This window comes from Typopeltis vanoorti, chromosome 13 (assembly GCF_054136105.1).
Source record: "Typopeltis vanoorti isolate ZY-2024b chromosome 13, IOZ_Tvanoo_1.0, whole genome shotgun sequence".
Taxonomy (NCBI): Eukaryota; Metazoa; Arthropoda; class Arachnida; order Uropygi; family Thelyphonidae; genus Typopeltis; species Typopeltis vanoorti.
In genome coordinates this window covers 63178327-63198315 of record NC_143561.1, presented here as the reverse complement: position 1 = coordinate 63198315, position 19989 = coordinate 63178327, and the positions used below count along the sequence as shown (strand labels likewise).

At 37.6% G+C, this 19989-nt stretch overlaps 1 protein-coding gene across 1 annotated transcript in view; it reads right to left on the bottom strand.

Moving 5' to 3' along the window:
• Positions 1–19989, bottom strand: part of LOC150100219 (telomerase protein component 1-like) — a 1179105-nt gene that overhangs the window by 369453 nt on the left and 789663 nt on the right. Inside the window, exons 35-36 of the mRNA XM_090402391.1 lie at positions 16660–16768; positions 8717–8836 (exon numbers count right to left, since the gene is read on the bottom strand). Coding sequence (XP_090258517.1) covers positions 8717–8836; positions 16660–16768 — 229 coding nt within the window. The remainder of the gene's footprint in view (positions 1–8716; positions 8837–16659; positions 16769–19989) is intronic.

Below are 19989 nucleotides of genomic sequence, written 5' to 3'. Positions count from 1 at the left end.
TCTCCAGTCAGACTAAATGATTAGTGGTAAAATGATATTTTTGAAAGCCAGATTGTGTTCTGGTAAAAAATGTTGTTCCTCTCCATAACCCATAAAACACAAGAGTTGACCATTTATTCCAGAATGTTTCAAGCAGCTTGTCAGAGCTTTGGACTCCCTGGAGGCATCATATAATAATAATAAGTAACAAACTAACAAAAATTGTAAATCTAGCTACTCAAATTCTTGATAACCCACTTCAAATATCCATTTTTCCTTCCAGATACACTATAGAGATCACCTCTGCTCTCAGCAGCTCTGACCACAACCTTGTACACATCTCCCCTCTCATAGTGTGTGCCTCTCCCTCAACCACTCCCAAGCTTACATCCTCTGACAATACAAAGGAGCCAACTGGGATGACCTCTAGAATTTCTATTCCTCCTTTCCTTGGTCTGACTATTGTTTCTACTCATCTGACCCTAACACCTGCTGTGAATGAGTTAGAGAAATTATTCTCACTAGCATCAAGACCTTCATCCCCAATACAAGGCATAAACCTCATCTGCTTTCCAAGACCTGGCTCAACCAAAAGTGTACCAAAGCAGTCAAAAAAAAAAAAAAAAAAAGAGTTCTTCTTCTTCTTCTTGGCTTTGCATGTTAGTCAACTGTTTAATTGTTTGCCTGTAATGTTTGCAAGGGTTTAAAAAGTCTTCCGCACATCTCCCGGGTCTTCCTCTTGATTGGTGTCCCTTTGATATTATTTGGTTTATATTTCCAGGCAATATTTGACCATCTGTCCTCATTCATTCTTTCTACATGGTTTTTCCAGTTCTTTCTATAGTTTGTGATGTCTTCTGTTATGTTAATAATGGATAACTGTTTTCTTATTGCTTCATTTTTTATCTGGTCTTTTATAGCCTGTGAGCAGCCTTAGGAACTTCATTTCTGCAACTTGCACTTGTCTTTTAAAATCAGCTAACCTTTTTATTCCAGTAAAGGGAGAAGGCAAGGCCGTTTAGTCCTATCTAACTTTTTTGGAGACTGAGTGGGCAGTTCAATCTCCAATCAGAGATAGCTGGCCCAAGGCCATCACTAATTTAATCGGCATGCAGTGACAAGACATCTAACAAGTGGCGCCATCTTGCGGTCTCTAACACAATATTTTTAATGTCTGAAAATAGTGTGGATTCGATGTTTGATTTTCTTGAGTTTACAGGACAAAATACCCACTTGCCCATGCCAGAGATCGACTAACTTGGGAACTGGTCAAAAAAAAAAAAACAGGCTTAGAATATGTTTCTCTAGTTGGCAACTAGATTTGAACCCAAATCTTCTTTTGTGCTGTTAAGGGCTTTGGAGTGCAAATGCCACTTTGCAGTCGAAGAAAAAAAAAATTAGCTTGCCACAAGTGGTTCAACTTCAAGAACTTCAGCTTCATACCCTTCCTACACCAAAACATGCAACATACACAAATCAGTCATCAACAGATCCAAATCTGATTTCATAAAGAAGAAAAAACTTGCCTCCTATTCATCAAATTGAAGTTATGCCTTCTGGTTCCTCAGTAAGGCTGTTGGATGCTACTCCATCAAGAGATAAAGCTGACATCCTGGCATCACTCTTTTCCTCAAACTACTGGATTGATGACCAGGAAAATCACCTCCTCCTATCATACTGGAATTCAAGCACCATATGCCACTTTTAGTTTTTCGATAAAAAGAAATGAGGAAACTACTAAAAACCTTGGATACTAAAAAATCTTCTGGTCCTGATGGCATGACTCCAACTGTTTTCAAACATTGTGCTCCAGAATTAATACCCATCCTGCATTGTTTCTACAATCTATTAAACATATCTGGTACTTATCCCAATGCATGGAAGCAATCTCATATCCATCTTATTCCTAAAATTGGTGATAGAAGTCAACTGCCAACCAATTGTCATCACCTCAGTTGACTCTAAAAGAATGGAGAAAGTCATTAATAGCCAACTCTCCACTACTTAGGCCCACCAATTAATCAGTGACCACCAGTATAGAGTCTGCCATTCAAATCCACAGCTGACCTTGTAGCTTACATCACCCACAATGGAAATGTTTGGAGAAACTTGTGCTGCAACTTTCTCTCTAGTCATTCTCTCTGAGAATCATGATAGATAGTGCCTTCTCTTCGAGCTTCACATCAATGCTGGAGTGCATAAGGCTCTTTCTTCTGTTCAAAAATTACCTACTCGAATCACACTAATTCTATCCACAGTTTTGCTGAAAATAGTACTATCCACTCATCCTATTCATTCAACAAATCATGCAGTACTCTGACATCCCAAGCACAAGATTATCTACAACCAGTGCCTTAAACATTGATCTTCATACTATCCTTCAATGAGGAGAGGACAACCTTGTTATGTTCAACACCAGTTTTTCCTTTTCTCTTGCAAACAAGATCTCAGTTACCCATCCTTAAAGTCAGTAACACACAAATCACCAGATAAGACCAGATCTCTCTCTGCTTGGATTAAAGTTTACCTCCAGTCTCTCCTGGCATAAACACATCATATCAACAGCCTCCTTAGCATCCAAAAACCATGCATTTTCTTTCATTCAATAGGCTATTTTACATCCACCTAACTATATACAAATACCAAATCCACCCATGCTTAGAATACTGCTCACATAAATTCAGGGTGGTGCTCCTAAAACTTCCCTTAAAATCATTGATGCTGTCCAGAGGCAAGCAATTAGGCTCACTGATGATCCACTTCAACCTCTATCTCATAGACATAGTGATTCAGCACTGGCTATTATACAGGTATTTCCAATGTAACTGCTGCAGTGAAATAAGTGGATCAAATATACAGTAAGAGTTAATTAATAAATATATAGTTAAGATAATAATAATAATATAAATAATATACAGTTAAGAGTAAAATATGCATGTAAGAGTTGCTTCCACCTCTGGGGGGCATGTCCCACAAGTTAAAAACTACTGGCCCTGTGCAAGACCATATTTCTTACTTGAAACCTAAAGTGGATCAGGCAAAAAAAAGAGTGGTCACTGGAGAAGCATTTCCAAATTACATGACCCCTTAATGTATATTCACAGACAGGATTCACATAAAAATTGAATAACAAATCACTCATTAAACTTCAAATGTATAAAGTATACAACAATGGCTCCTAAACAGAATGTCATCTGGATATACCAATTCGATCAACACTGAAAATTCTCTTCCTCCTTTAGTTTTCTCATCCTAGTTTTATAAATACACAATCATCTTAGAAATCCATTAGTAGCATTCGGGTGTGTGGTGCATACATATTTTTTTATTATTTTACTAAGGCTGCAAAATATAACACATCAATATCGTATAAGGAGTATTAGGAATAAGGGTGCAAAGTTTGTGGCATTCATACAATTAGTTCACAAATCACTCTTGTGAGTGAGATATACCCTCCTTCCACTCCTTGGGCACCTTTCCCATGGCCACACTTTCAATGAAAAGACAAGTCAAAGGAGCTGTCAGTTCTTTAGCACATTCTCTCAAAACTCTTGACAAAATCCCATCCAGTCCTATTGCTTTATTGACATCCAGGGTAATCAGTATTTGAAATACACTCTCTTTCTTCTTGCAGTTCTAAACCTCAAAACTGCCCAATCCCTCTAGTATTAAAACTAACTTCTCCAGGATGAAATAATCCCAATCAAGTGTTCACTGAACAACTCCATGCTGCTCTTTGCATAGCCACTCTATTCCCATTTTTACCCATCAATGTGATTCTTCCGAAATCACTTCTCCTTCTACTGGCCACTTAGCAAAAAAATCCCTTAGGATTTTCTTTGGATCTCAGGGCCAATCTCCTCTCATATTCCAGTTTTGCCTTCCTTACCATACTAGTCACTTTCCTAGCCTGAGTCTTATATTATTCATGCATCTGCTCTATACCCCCCCCCTCTATTTATATCTCTTCCATAACCTCTTTTTTACCTGCAGTTCCCATTTGATACTGTTTGTCATCCGCTTGACACCAAATTGTGTTCTCTTCTTCTTCACTAATGGTATACAGCTTGATATTGATGCTAATAAATATTCCTTCACAAGTTCTAAAGCACTGATGATATCTCACCCTTCCAATTCCTTCCTCTATGGAACTGCCCCAAGTTGATATCTAAGACTATTATAATCACCTGTGTTATAATTCCATACACACATTCCTTTCTCTTTGATACTCCTGCATGTCCATTCATCTTTCAAGTTAAAACCACATGGTCACTCTGTCTCCAACTGGGGGGGGGGGAAGAGATGCCATCTCAGTTATGAGCTTTTCTGATGCTGCGATCAAATCTAAAACTCTTGAACCTCGTGTTTCTTCTACTACATGTTGTCTTAGATATTTGTTCCTCAAGAATTCCAGAAATTCTATTCGATTATTAGTACATACAGTTTGCTCTTCCCAATTTATACTGCTGTAGTTAAAATCTCTCATAACAATTATTCTTCTTGCACTTGCCAATCTCAACTGCCTAAACATGCTCTTCACCCTCTATACACCCTGGTTTGTAGCAATACCCAACTAAATATCCTGACCTGCCCACCTCTACCTCACACCATATGTTTTCAAAACCATTAGTGCCATTGTCCTCCAAATTCTTCTGTCCATGAGGACATACAATATATCATCACTTATCATAAGCAGCACTCCACCACAGCATTTTCCCGTCCTATCCTGTTGATAGGAAGGGAAATGCTACTTCTATTCCTGTGAGTATATCATCTTCCATCAACCATGTCTCAGAGATCCCAATAATCTTTGGACTGGCTGAGGCTATCAGGCTACCAATTCATCTCCTTTATTCCAGATACTCCTGGCATTAGTTTAAAGAATGAAGGCATTTTCACTGTTTCTGTACCTATCATTATCCCCTTCAGACTTCATTGGATTCAGCATTACCCAATGTATTCCCCCCTTCTCCCAAGCACCTATTTCCACAAGAGGATACCCCTGCTACCATCCACCACCCTGATAATTCTAGTTTCCCTGCATTGACACACTGAAATGTTCAGAGAACATCATTCTCTCAAGATGCCTATGTCCTTCCACATTCAAATGCAAGCCATCTCTCACAGTTCCTTTCTGTCCTCAAATGCCATTCGAGCATCCACATGTTCCAAGCCTCTCTTTCAACCCATTCTGACTATTATACTATTTATTATTGATGCCCTTCTCCACAGCTCTGCATTATCTTTCTTCTCTCAGTCTTCTTCCATACAACCTCAAGCATGAAACTCAGATCTCTTGCTACCCAATTCACACTGCCTCTCAAGTCATTCATGCCCACCATCATAATCATCTCATCCACCCCACCTTGCTTAATTGCCATAGTCATACTATCTATCATTATATATATATATATATATATATATATATATATATATATATATATATATATATATATATATATATATATATCACATACTATCTATCATTGATGTGCCAACAGATCAAGTGGCACAGCAACACCGACTGCCGTGCGCAGACTTTAAAATAAGATTGAAGATAAGAACCTCTGGAAGCCATGGGATGAAGACAATTAAGTGGTTTTGCTTAAAAGAAGAGAGTGTGAGGAATCGTTTTAGGGAGAGGGTGTTAGAGAGGATTTCGGATGGAATGGAAAGTGTACAAGATTGGTGGAAACATAATTCAAAAGTAATCCTGAGCTGTGCAATCAAAGTGCTTGGTGAGATATCTGGAAAGATTAGAGAGCAGAAGGAAGGTTGGTGGTGGAATAATAATGTACAAGTGGCAGTGACAGCTAAGAGGAAGGCAAAGCAGAAGTGGGATGAGTCAAGAGTGGAAGAGGACAGAGAGGTGTACAGAGAGAGAAAGCAAGAAGCCAAGAGAGTTGTGGCACAGGCGAAGGCCATGGCATATCAAGATGTGCATGATCAATTAAAAACAAAGGAAGGACAGAGAAAAATTTACCAACTAGCAGAATGTAGAAATAAAGCAGCAAAGGACATCTTACATGTGAGGCAGATCAAAGATGCTGAAGGAAGAGTATTATGGAGGGATGTGGACATAAGAAACAGATGGAGAATATACTTTGAGGGACTTTTGAATGAGGAAAATGCAAGGACTCACAGAGTAGATGGGCAGCCTTCTGAGGGGATGGTGTAGAACATCAGTAGAGTGGAAGTGATGGAGGCCTTGAAGAGGATGAGGAATGGAAAATCGGTGGGCCCCGACAGGATTCCAGTGGAGGCATGGAAGCACTGGGGGAAGAGGGAATTGACCTGGTGTGGGACCTGTTCATGAAAGTTTGCCAACAGGAAAATATACCCGAGGAATGGAGGGAGAGTACTCTTGTCCCCATCTACAAGGGTAAAGGGGATGCACAAGACTGTAAAAATTACAGAGGAATAAAGTTGATGTCCCACACAATGAAAATCCTAGAACGGGTTCTTCATGGAAGATTGAGGAAGGAGGTGGAGATTGCAAAGGAACAATTTGGCTTCATGCCTGGTAGATCAACAACAGATGCTATCTTTGGGTTACGGCAAATGATGGAAAAGTTTCGAGAGAAACAACGGGAGCTACATCTGGCATTTATTGATCTGGAGAAAGCATACGATAGAGTGCCAAGGCAAGAAGTCTGGCGGTGTCTGAGGGAGAAGAAGGTTCTGGAGAAATATGTCAGATTGGTGCAGGAGATATACAGAAATGTGAAGACAAGTGTTCGGACCTGTCTGGGACAGACAAAAAGTTTTCAAGTAACAGTTGGCTTGCATCAAGGGTCAGCATTAAGTCTGTATCTGTTTAACATTGTGATGGAGGAGGTGAGAGAAGATGCACCTTGGACAATGTTGTATGCAGATGATATCTTGCTGTGTGCAGATTGAAGAGAAGAAGCGGGAAAACTAAACTGGAAAGATGGAGAAAAGTACTGGAAGAGAGAGGTATGAGAAGTAAGACACAGTATATATGTTGCACAGTGGACGGCGGCCAGGAGACAGACCTGGAGCTGGAAGGAAATGTCATCAGAAAGGTGAGGGACTTTAGATGCTTAGGTTCAACAGTGGAAGAAGATGGAGGCGCTGAGAAGGAAGTGGGATGCAGGATACAAGCAGATTGGGGGAACTGGAGGGAGATGGCTGGAGTGTTATGTGATAAGAGGGTGCCGATCAATCTGAAAAGTAAAATCTATAGGATAGTAGTGAGGCCAGCTATGATGTATGCTATAGAAACTGTGGCCCTGAGGAAAAATAACATCAGCAGGATGGAAGTAGCAGAGATGAGAATGTTTAGGTGGATGTGTGGTGTGACCAGAAAGGATCGTCTGAGAAATGACTATGTGAGAGAACAGTGAAAGTTACGAACTTAGGAGCGAAGATACAGGAGGCAAGGTTGAGATGGTTTGGTTATGTGATGAGGAGGGAGGATGAATATGTGGGAAGAAGGGTTATGCAGATGGATGCGCAAGGAAGGAGGAAGCGTGGGCGGCCAAAGAAGAGATAGAGGGAGCTGGTAGAAGAGGACTTGAGGATGAAGAACTTGGATATGGTGACAGCCCTAGACAGGAGGATGTGGAGGAGACTCATCATCAACAGTGACCCCACTTAAGTGGGAGAAGCTGCAGAAGAAGAAGAAGATACTATCTATCATTACTCCAGGCAAACATTCCTCAGGCATTCTATCTTGCACACCACAGATCGAGTCTCCATACATCATACCTCTTGCCACTCTGTTCTTCCTTGCTCACTTGCATCCCCCCCCCTCTCTCCATCCCTGGTTCCAGCACTCTCCTGCATTTTTATCATTCCCTCTCTTTTACTGGTTGTCTTATTCTCTCCTATCATTCTCATAACTCTCTCTCTCACTTGCTTTAAATTCCTTGTTTCTAGTTGCCTAATCTCTTCTTTCATGCTTCTCAACTTATTACTAAGACATTCCACTTCTTCTTTCAGCACATCCATCCCTCTCTGCAAACTACCTACTCTTGCTTATCATTCATCCTGCAATTAACACCATCTTTGAAAACTTCACAATGTTTCAAACTTACCAGTTCCTACTTTTATTTTTTAATTTATATTTTGCTCGTTACCCTCGCTCTCGATCAAGCTACTCATCTCTTTTGGTCAGTATTCTTCTGTTAATGATGTAAAGCTGCCAAGGTCCATTATACTAATGTCTAAATTAAAGTTCTTCCCATTTTCTACAAATATAGTATCCAATCTCTCATCTGCCACGTATCTGTCAGGATGCATACATGCCGCAAGCACTGCATACCATAAAATCCCATAGTATGCTATGTAAAATGTAGTCAATCAATTATCTCTGTTATTCCATTTGCTTATGGAACAATCTCTCTCTGTTAATATTTTTAAGAACTCACAAACATTCAGATAAGCTATAGCTGAACAAATACTTCCTCAAAATCTTTGCCCCTTAGAACATTTTTGCTTAAATGAGGAACAGGAAGAAAGGTTTTTGCTTAAATGGTACGGATAGAAAAAAATAGCAGCTGAGAAATAAAACTTCTTTGATGATTCTGATACTCAAGGGTAGCAAGTATGCAGGGCATTATGGAAGAACAATAAATTTTACCATTAGCAATACTAGTTTATTATAGATTTTCCAAGTTTCATGGTAAAAAAAAAAAAAAAAAATCTATATTTTTAGATTTTGTTTTAATATTATACATATTCTTACATAATCTATTTTTTATGTTTATTTTACCTGTTTTCCTAGGATAGCAGACCATATAAACACCTCTCCAGACAGCGAAGCAGAAGCAATATGCATACCATTTGGACTAAATGCCACGGCCAAAACAGATCCGCTGTGACCTCTCAAAACCTATTGGAACAGCAATAGTTAAGTCTCAAAAGTATTTACAAAATTTAAATACAATTTTATTTTAAATTTAAAATGTGTCTGATAAAAATTTTTTTGCATCCTCTTTGGGGATGCTTTCTTTAATTTTTTTTCTCATCTTTCCCTAGGCTTCATATAAACCCAATTAAATAATGCTATGGTAAAGTAAATCTTATCTAGACAGCCTGCTATATCTTGAACATGTTCTCTGAGGAGCTTGCATTTCTATAGGAAGAAAAACTCTGATACATATATGAGACTGAGTTTTTGCATCGCCGAAGTGAAGCCTTTTGGCTCCTTATTTATCTCATTAATTCTTGGTGCACTTGTTGGCAACTTGTATGGTAAAGAATAACTTCTGCATCACTTCAACCTCAGTATTTACATCTGGGTCTACCTACTCACTGATGAGACCTCAACAAGGGTCGAAACCATAATGTATAGCATGATACATGTCTGTAAGGAGATGTGCTTTACATTTATGGAAAATACTAAGGATAGGGATCGGAACTTACTCCACCTTTACCATGAGTTGCCCTAGCTTGAACTACATTGGCTTATGGTTGGATCTGCCAAAACTTTTATAGTTTCTATATATTCAACATGAAACTCTTAGAGTTTCTATATTCGGCTTTAAAATAATGCTGGATTCAATATCCACTTAGCTTGAATAGACTGTCTGAATGGGTGAGTATATGGAGAAATGCCAGTTTAATATAATAAAGTGTAAGGTTTTAAAATTTGAGAAGCAAAGATTGGATGCAGATTACAGGATTGGTGGGGATATCTTAGAGGAGGTTAAGGAGATGAAAGATCTGGGGATGATGGTGGACAGGAAGTTGAAATTTCAGGGACATTTTGCTAAAATTGTGAGGAAGCAGATTAGAGGGGGAATAATGCAGAGAACACTATATGTAGAAGTAAGGATGTTATGATTCCATTGTACAAAAGCTTTGATCAAGCTGCATATGGATTACTGTTCACAGATTTCGTGAACAGTAATCCATATGCAGTTGCCAGGTTTTCAAAAGGATGGTAGGATGTTGGAGAGGGTTCAGAGATGATTGTCTAAGTTGGTTTCTGGTCTCTGAAATATGGGGACAGATTGAGAGAATGTAAATTGTAGAGCCTAGTGGACAGAAGGAAGGGGGGGGGATATGATCCAGATATATAAGTTGGTATGATTAGAAGATTAATGTTGATGAGATTTTTCATACTGTCCAGAGACAGGAAGAGAACAAGAGACCATCCCTGGAAGCTGTATAAGGAGGGTGTGAGCAGAGGGAGGGGGGGGGTAAGGAGTAGATTCTTTGCATGGAATGTGGTGGGTGATTGGAATGCATTGCCTGAGAGTGTCGTAAGTGCAAAGACAGTAAATACATTTAAGTCAAACTACGGTGAGCTGTGTGTGTGTGAGAGAGAGAGCGGAACCTCCCACAATGTCTCTTGACTCCACGGAGGTATGATGATAATAACTATAATAATAATTACTGTCTAGTTTCACTCACTTCTGTTTTTTCTAAATTAATGGCAAAAAACCATTAACTCTTATCTTCTAAACTACCTTCCCTTTCAATACTAAATAATCCATATTATGGATTAAGGCATTGTTACTCAACAAGAGATCTTGCTCCTATTACTATCCCCTTCTCTTTAGACACAGTAGAGATCACACTGCTAAAACTGCAAGAAGAATTTTAACAATGTGACCCCTAAATTTCAAGTCTGTCAACTACCATCACAACTCCCAGATATTGCATCTCTACCACCTCCTTCAAAATTTCCCCATTAATTGTGTACTATGTATCCCATCCTTTCCTACCAAATTTTAAGACCTTAAAACTTTGCAACATTAAACTTGAATTTCCATTCACTTGTCCATTCATACAGTCTATTGAGATCCTCCTACAAGGTCACAACACCTAATTTACTTGTCATAGTTCTTCCTAGCTTTGTATCATCTGCAAACTGCTGAATATCTTCAGTCAAGTCTATTCTAATATCATTAACATACAAGTTAAACAATAATGGTTATAAGATATCCATACCGAAATTTAGTTATCCCACAAATTAAAAATAAGAAAATGATTATTTTAGAGTTAAGAAGTTAATAATAAGGTGTAATGTTGTAAAGGTATTAGTTAAACCTTTATTTTTGTATGTCACGAACAAGATGTTTTGGAATGTTATTTTTTTTTTTTCTTTTTGGCTACTGAAGTCTTGCTTAGATATAAAAGAAATCTATTAATATAAATTTAATTTTGTACGAGCTGCCAAAAGTCTTACAATGTTTGTGTTTGATATATAGACAAACATTTGTTAACGAAAATATGTCAATTATGAGAGAAGCCAAAGTTACCACTGTAATTCATGTTGTGAATAATTAAATGAACTCACCTCAGTGCATGGAATGAAGAACTGTTATAAATTCTGCTTGTTTCATAATGAAATTATAATTAAATAACTTTCCAGCACTATGGAAAAAAAAAAATTCTTGTCATCATTTCAATTTCATTTCATTGTCAGTATAATACTGAAAGCAGCAATGGCAGTGCATGATTGTAGACTGGAGGAAGTTGATCTAATGTATTTCTGAGCATGCACAGAAGTGAAAAGAACATTATTGAACATTGCTAGGTGTTCAGCTGTTTGGGAAGTAGGAAAAGGACATGCAGGAAAAAAACTGTGGAGGTTCTGTGTCTTCAGTAAAAGAAGACTGAAGAGAAATTTAAAGAAGCATTAGAAATGGAAGACTGAGAGGGTATTCTTATATAAAAAAGATAAGCATTAAGTTTTCATTATAAGAAAAAAAAAAGTAAAGATAAGTAGTCATTAAACCATCTAGTATTTATTTCAGTTATAGCTGAAATGAACTTTATTGCTCTCCAGTTCATATAGAAGAAGGCCCAGCAAAGTTTATTTTATTTAGGATTCCCAGTGGCCGCGCGGTTAGCCTAGTGGCTATGCGCTTCGCAACCATATGCCTGGGGAAGGAGTGTCCTAGGTTCGATTCCCGTCGGTGACGTGAGGAGCTGAAGGATCTTCCTCAGCCATAGCCAAGTTAGCCAGTCTTGGGCGTGGACAGCAGGGTTTTTTCCCCAGTTTATTCTGGGGTTTTTCATCCCGCAAAGCAGGCAAACTGGCCTTGAGAACTCAACACTACAGGCCATAGGATACACCGGGGCATAAGGCTGACCACCTTATCCTGTAAACGGAGTGAGGTCCGATGATTAATGGACCCTCGAAACCGCAAGGTAAAAGAAGGTATAAGGAAGATGATGATGATGATGAGAGGATTCCCAGTCTGATAAGTGATTTCTAACAGTAGATATGGTTTTAGTTATTTCTTCAGAAGCTATTATATAGAAAGCTAATTTGTCCTGAAGTGTTAAAACTATTGATAAGGTTTTGTGAATTAGGTCAAGACTTTCATATAGAAAGTTAATTCATTCAAAAGTGATGATTATGTTTGATATATTCAGTGGAGCTTTCTGTTACTTTCATATAGAAAGTTATAAAAGTATCTCAGATGAAGGCAAGAAATGTTTTCTTCATGAGATGCAAGAAGAACTGGACTGTTATGTTGCTATCATATAGAGAGCAGTTTTTGTTAGTCTTTCTCTTGTGTGTAAATTCGAGAAGGAATAAGTAAGAAACTACAATTCCAGAAGTTTTAAAGGATAATGACTGTTAAATCATGTGACTGAAAGGAAGTTGTGAATATTCAATTGGTTTTGTAGCCACTACACCCATAGGCTGATACCTATCCAAACTCATTAATATCTTATTCATTTTACTTATCAGTTTGTCATGTCACAATTTATCAAAAGACTTTGAAAACTCCAAGTATATCAATATATATGCATCTCCCATATCCTGGGAATTTGTCACCTTATATATAATTTTCTGGAAGGATAGAAATGTGAAAAGAGAAGGGGAAGTGCTGTTAATCATTACAGAGGAATTGTGTCCAAAAAAGTGTGGAAGCTGATAGCGCAGGAAGATTTAGAATCTGCGTATATATCTGACAGGATGCTGTTATAGGACAGGGAATGCAGAGAATACTGACTGTGAAATATTTAGGCCAATTAGTTGGGCATGTCAAAAGAAGGTGATCCTGTCAGGAGACTTTAATTATAGGGACACAGAATGGAACGGGGAGATAGTGTATGGAAACAAGGAGAGTGAGTTTGTGGAATTTCTGAGAGATCTTAAGCAGCATGTGATTGAAGCAACCAGAGGCTTTAATGTTTTGGATTTGGTGATAATTTCACAAGATGTAGTTGTTAATGAGGTGTTGACACTGTCACTGGTTGGTGAGAGTGATAATGAGGTGCTTGTTGGGAAGTGATGAAACAAGAAAAGGTTACTGCCAAAAATGGATATATGTGGGAGTATAAAGCAAGTGATTATAGGAAGCTCTGTAGCGAATTAGCATCAATACGTTGGGTAGATAAGCTGAGTGAAAAAGATGTTGACAATGCATGGAAACTCACAAGGCAGTATCTGACAAAAGCAATGTATAACTGCATAGCAAGAGTTAAGCAAGTAACTAGAGCAGGAATGAAATGAATGAACAGTGAAATCAAGCAAGCTGTGCTGGAAAAGAAAATGCTATGGAAGAGGTACAAGACAGTTGGTGGTGATCAGATCCATGAAGAGTATAAAATGCAGGCTAGAAAGGTGACAAGCACGGTAAAGAAAGAAAAGGTGCAGTATGAGAGGAGATTGGCTGTCAGGCCAAAGTTAACTCAAGGGAATTTTTCAGCTACATGGCAAATGAGAGAAACAATAATTATAGCAGGTTGACACTGGTGGGTTGTCATGGGAGCAGAATAACAGTTGCAAAGGATATAGTGAAATTATAGAATGACCACTTTATAAGCAAATATCATTGTAAATGATACAATGCAATACATAGAAGTGAGACAAGTATTAAGAGACATGGAAGTGAAAGAATCAGAGGTGTATTAGGTGTTGGTTGGGTTAGATGTTAATAAGACCATGAGAATGGATGACATATCACTACATATTCTTAAGGAATATGCACCACAATTGGCTATGTCCTTGACCTAGTTATTTAATGAACATTTTGCAGTGGGTAGAATTCCTAAGGAGTAGAAAGAATGCAAAATAGTACCACTCCACAAGCATAGTTCTAGGACAGAAGTCTCCAATTATAGACCAGTCTGTATAACTACAGTTGTAGTCAGGAGAGAGAGAGAGAAATTGGTTAGAAATACAATATAGGATTGGTAGTATTCTTTTTATGATAGTCAGCAAGGATTTGTAAAGGGTAGGTCCTGTTTTAGCGATTTACTTGCATTTTATATAATGAATGTTCACTACGGGAGAATCATATACAGTGATATTCTTGGACTTCGCAAAAAGCATCTGATAGATTCCCAATAAGTTGGTGTACAAGCTGCAGAGGATGAAAATGGATATATATATTGATTAGATAGATTGGAGACTGGCTCTCTCTTAATGATACCAGAAGGTTGTGTATGATGGAGCAGTTTCTCAGAAAAAGGAGGGCGACTAGTGGCATGCTCCAGGGTTCTGTTTTTGGGCCCCCTGCTGTTTAACTTGTTTGTAAACAATATATTATCAAGCAGACTGACTGGGAATCTTCAGTTGTTTGCTGATGATGCGAAGTTGGGAAGAATTATAATTAGCACTGCTGATGTTAATTCCCTTCAAGAAGATTTTGAATAGACTTTTTACTTGGACAAAGGAGTTGGGTTGTAGTTTTAATATCAATAAGTGCAAGGTGTTGCATTTTGGATTGCAGAAATTATTATTATTATGTGACACCTCCAGGGAGTCAAGGAGTCCAAGGGAGGGTACTTACTCATAACTCTCTCCACCACTCATGCAACTAACTGCACCCACACCAATGCCATCTACTGCCCTTCACCACCACTAGTATTTCCACAGACAATCACAAACATCCATGCCCACAGTGGAATTCAAACTCATAACCATTCAAATTTGGCTGGAGAGCAGATCTCCTAGCCACTCGGCCAACCAAAGGATGTGTACTATATCGATGTTGGCATATTGCAGGAATGGATGAGATTAGAGATTTGGGAGGATGGTTGCAGTAGACTGAAGTCTAGAGGTCATATTGCTAGTGTTGGAAAGGTTGCACATCATAGTGCTGCTATGATAAGAAGTACTCTAACATGCCACTGTATAAAGCACTGGTCAGACCACACTTGGACTATTGTGCTCAAATCTGGTCACCTGGTTTTCAGTGTGATGCAAAGACATTGGAGAGTGGTTGATAAAATGTGGATTGCAGCGTTTGGTGGATAGGAGGAAATGAGATGGTATGATAGAGACATTTAAATTAGTGAGAGGATTTTATCAGATTAATCCAGATGAGATTATAAAAAGAGAAGAAGGTGGGATGAGAAAAACCAGAGGTTATCCTGGAAGTTATGTAGGAGGGTGAGGAGTAGATTTTTTACATGGAGATTGAATAGAATCCATTACCAGAATGTGTTGTTAATGCAAGCAGTGTTAAGGATTTTGAGATTCAGTATGATAAATATGTTGAATGAACCTCCCACAATGAATCTTCTGACTTCATGGAGGGTAGTAATAATAATAATAATATTAACTTTAATTAATACTTTCCTATATTTTTGCAACGTTTCAGTGCTATCATAAGGGATCAGAAATACAATGTTATGTGCACACAGGTAGTACCACTAGACAAATGAGTGTCAAGAAAGCCAACCATTGGGTCTAGAGTCCAAAACTGTGCCACCCAGTGGGCTAAACTGGGTGGTCTTGCCATTGGGCTGAACATCTGAGGATGAGTGCTTCCCAAATTTGGGAAGCACTCATCGTCAGATCTTCAGCCCCACAGCCAAGACCACCTCATTAGCCCACTAGGGGAGATGCCATTTAGGACTCTAGGTCAGATTTTGGTTGCCTTTCTTCAGCTTCATTTGTCCAGTGTTAGTGCCTGTGATCATACACATATCATTTTTTGTGATCCTTGATGATGGCAATGTAACATTACTGAAATCAAGTATTAATTAAAGTTAATATAATTAATATTTTTGTATATGTTGTTATTTCCTGAAAAATAATAGTTATGAGTAACCAAAGTATAAGCCTGTCTACCAAAATTAATATATATATTATTGATTTTGTTCCTTAGCTTTGTGAATTATACTGCAAAAACCTCAGATGAATAACTGTCAACACCTAAGCTTACTCACAAAATTAACTACATCAATAAGTTGCTACAGAACTGTAATGAAAGAAAAAAAAAATTTTTTTTTCTGGTTATTTATACAGTGGTCTTAAAACTCAAATCTACTTCATAACGAAGTTCTTTAAATAATATGAAAGGTCATTATAAAATATATAAAAAAGAAAAGAAAAATTCTTCTCTCAGCAATCATTTTAGTAAATGTTGCACAACAGGATAAATTACATTTTTTTATATTTGTTATTATGCAGTAGAGATGTGTGTGTGTGTGTGTGTGTGTGTGTGTGTGTGTGTGTGTGTGTGTGTGTGTGTGTGTGTGTGTGTGTGTGTGTGTGTGAGAGAGAGAGAGGTAGCTAAATAAAAACTTTAGTAATTTCTTATTTAGAAAACCGATGTATATTAAAAGACTAGAACAGGATTTTCAGCAGACACAAGAAGTGTTATACTATTATCCACATAAAATCACAGAATTGCAAGTATATTTTTTCATTCATATCTTAACTGATAACCAGTGTATTTCATTCAAAAAAAAAAAAAAAAAAAAAAAAAAAAAAAAAAAGATTTCACAGCTCACCGCTTTTTGGGTTAGAGATATAATATCCCAAATTCGAACACTTTTATCCCATCCACCAAATACTATCATCTGTTTCTCAGGATGAAAGCATACACAATTTATTGGATATCTGAAAAAAGATGAAATCAGTAAGTCTGGCTTTATCAAGTTAGTTGCATTTCATAAGCTAAAACTATGCCATATATAACACAGCAAAATATTGCTATCATAATATCATTGACTGATGATATATGTAATATAATTCTATGGTATGGTGCACATGCGTGCGCACACACACACACAAAAAAAAAAAATATATATATATAATATATAGTAAACTTCAACACACCATTGAGTACACATTCTATGAGATATGCAATTTGACTGCATGCACATTAATAGAAGAGCACATGTTAGTCTACACCATTACATTTAGTTGTAGCAATGGTGATGACATTGGAAGGAAAGATGTTTATTGTTGAGCATTATTTTCATTCATATGGAGTTGGTAGAACAAATAATCCAAGCCTACTACATGTTTGTGAACAGTTTAGAATGGGTATTTCACCATGACCTGCCTTCAAACCTTGATGAATTAAGGGATAAAATTACATGATATGTCCAGTAGATGCCCCAACCCTTGTCCTTCAAGATGACAGAGAGAACCTTTGCATGCATTATGAAACCTCTCTTGAAAGACAAGGTGCCCATTTTGAGCATATAATCTACCATCGTTAATGATTTATTTGACTAAGATTCCACTGACAGTTGTGGATGTATATATCATTTGTAAACATATATATTTCTTTAAAATACACACACACACACACACACACACATAAATACAAGGTAAAAGTATTATTTATTAAATATACTGCCATATATTTCAATCTGAAATTAATAGACTATCATCAGTAGTTTAAAACAGTTTTTACAAGTAGAATGCAAACAATATTTTTGGCCAGTATAATGCTAATATTGGAACCATACAATGACTATTTCCAACTGGTATGCACAAGCAGAACCTATTATATTATTGCAAAGGAAACATATGGAAGCATAATATTACATCTTAATCACACAAATCAACAACTCTATTACATAAATTATACCTATTTCTTTGAATTTTATTATATATTTTGAATTATAACTACAAGAATAGTCAGCAAATACACCAAACGTATTAGTCAAAATAATTAGACATAGAGTAAGAATCAGATTTAGCAGTGAAAAAAAAAAAAAAAAAGCAAAATACTTCAAAAAGCATAGTTGAACTAGACAAGATACTATGAACTCTGTGGTTGAAGAGTAGATGTTAATACCATGAGTGTAATGCAGATTAATTATTTTTCATTCAGATAAAGAGACCGATCAGGGACTGTAGTATCAGCAGAGCCATCAGCAACCAATTAAATCACTTTCAAATGTGGTAGAAAAAAAACAAAAAACAAAATCTTTCAATCCAACTATATAGAGCATTTTATAGATTTGGTTGCCCATCTTTGGATATTCTCCATCAATTCCTCATCTTTGAGAAATCAATTATTCCTAGTTGTCAGTGAATTCAGAAGCCAAATGATGCATTGTGTTATTTTGTTCACTTCTGTAATATGCCCTCTAAACTTCAACTCCCTGATCTCACCAGTTTCTTGCACTACACTCAGTGTAATATACAGAATGTAATGTTTTTTTTTTTTTACCTATGTTTTGCACAGTGTCAGTGTATTTAAATCATTTTGCAGGATTACTACAGGACCTTCACTGCTTATTTTTGCCAGCCTGGTTGGCTGAGTGGTTAGTGTATCTGCTCTCCAGCCAAAAGGCTGTGGGTTCGAATCCTGCCGTGGGCATGGATGTTTGATTTCTGTGAAAATACTAGTGGTGGGCGGTAGATGCGTTGGTGCAGTTGGTTGAAGCCAACATGTCTTTGGTCAGTCTCTTGGTCGTTGGCCATCGACATTAAGCCTCATGGCTGATTTTGCAACAGAGTCTTCATTGCTGCATACTACATGGTCGTACCATCTTAGGCATACCTCTTCTCTGTTATTGATGCAATGCTGAAAATCTTGCATATGTCAGTGTTTGACATTTGGTCGAGCCTGGCTATGGTAAGTGTCTATCTCAGCATTCTCATTTCCATGGTAAGGAGGATTTGCTCATATTTATTTGTTGTTGGTCAGCATTTTGCTCCATACATGGCTACTGATCTAATGACTGTTCTCCAGATCTTTGATTTTAGCTATAGTGGGATCTTCTTGTTGCCACTTCATCCAGGCAATGTTGGCTGAGGCTTCAGCATCTGTTGTTGTATTGGCATTGGAGCTAATGCTGGACCCTAGGTATTTGAACTGGGTGCATCTGTTCAGCTCCAAGCCATTTATTAAGTGTGTCATCAGTTTTGGTCACCTCCTTGCATATATTCTGTCTTCTTGATGTTAAATCTTATTCCAGATTCATATAAGCAGGTTTTCCATTTCTGCATGAGATGTTAGAGTTCATTTTGAGATGATGTGCTAAGTATTATATCATCAGCATATAATGGTATCCAGGGATGTGGTTTCTGAATATCCTTGGTTACAGTGTCCATATAAAGGATGAAGAACAGGGGTGAGAGGGTAGATCTCTGGTGAACTCCTACCTTTATTGGGAGGATGTCAGTTTCCTGCTGTGCAGCAACTGTGCTGGTGATGTTTTGATATAGTATTTTTATGCATTGACATAGGCTTCAGGTATATAATGGGTTCTCAATGCCTTCCAGATGAGATCGTGTGTTATATGGTCAAATGCCTTTTCTAGATCTAAGAAAGCCATGTGCATGTTTTTCTTCTTTTCTAGATGGTTCTCTATTAAGAGTCAAATGGCATAGATTGCATCTGTTGTTCCACAATTTTTAATGAATCACACTGATATGGTGAAATTTTAATGGTAGCTCTAAGGCAGGCATCGAGTATCTGTTCAAAAATTTTCACTGTATGGCAAAGTAGCTGAATTGGTCTGTAGTTTTGAGCAGTCACCAATGTTCCCCCCTTGCCTTCCCAGATGGGAAGTGTTATACTGGTTAGCCAGATTGATGGTATTTAATTTTCATTTATGATCTTGTTAAACAGCATTGTCAGCCATTGTGCTCCTTGTGGTCTAAGTAGCTTCCAGATTTCAGTTGGTATATCATTTGATCTGGCGGCCTTATTGTTTTTCATTTGATGGACCGCAGTATGTACTTCATCAGCGCTGATGGAGTACATACTGCAGCAGTTCATATTATGAATTCTCCTCATAATCTAAATTCCCAATATCATCTCTTTAATACTCTCCTATACATCCTCTTCACCATTACTTCAGAAATTAGGGGAC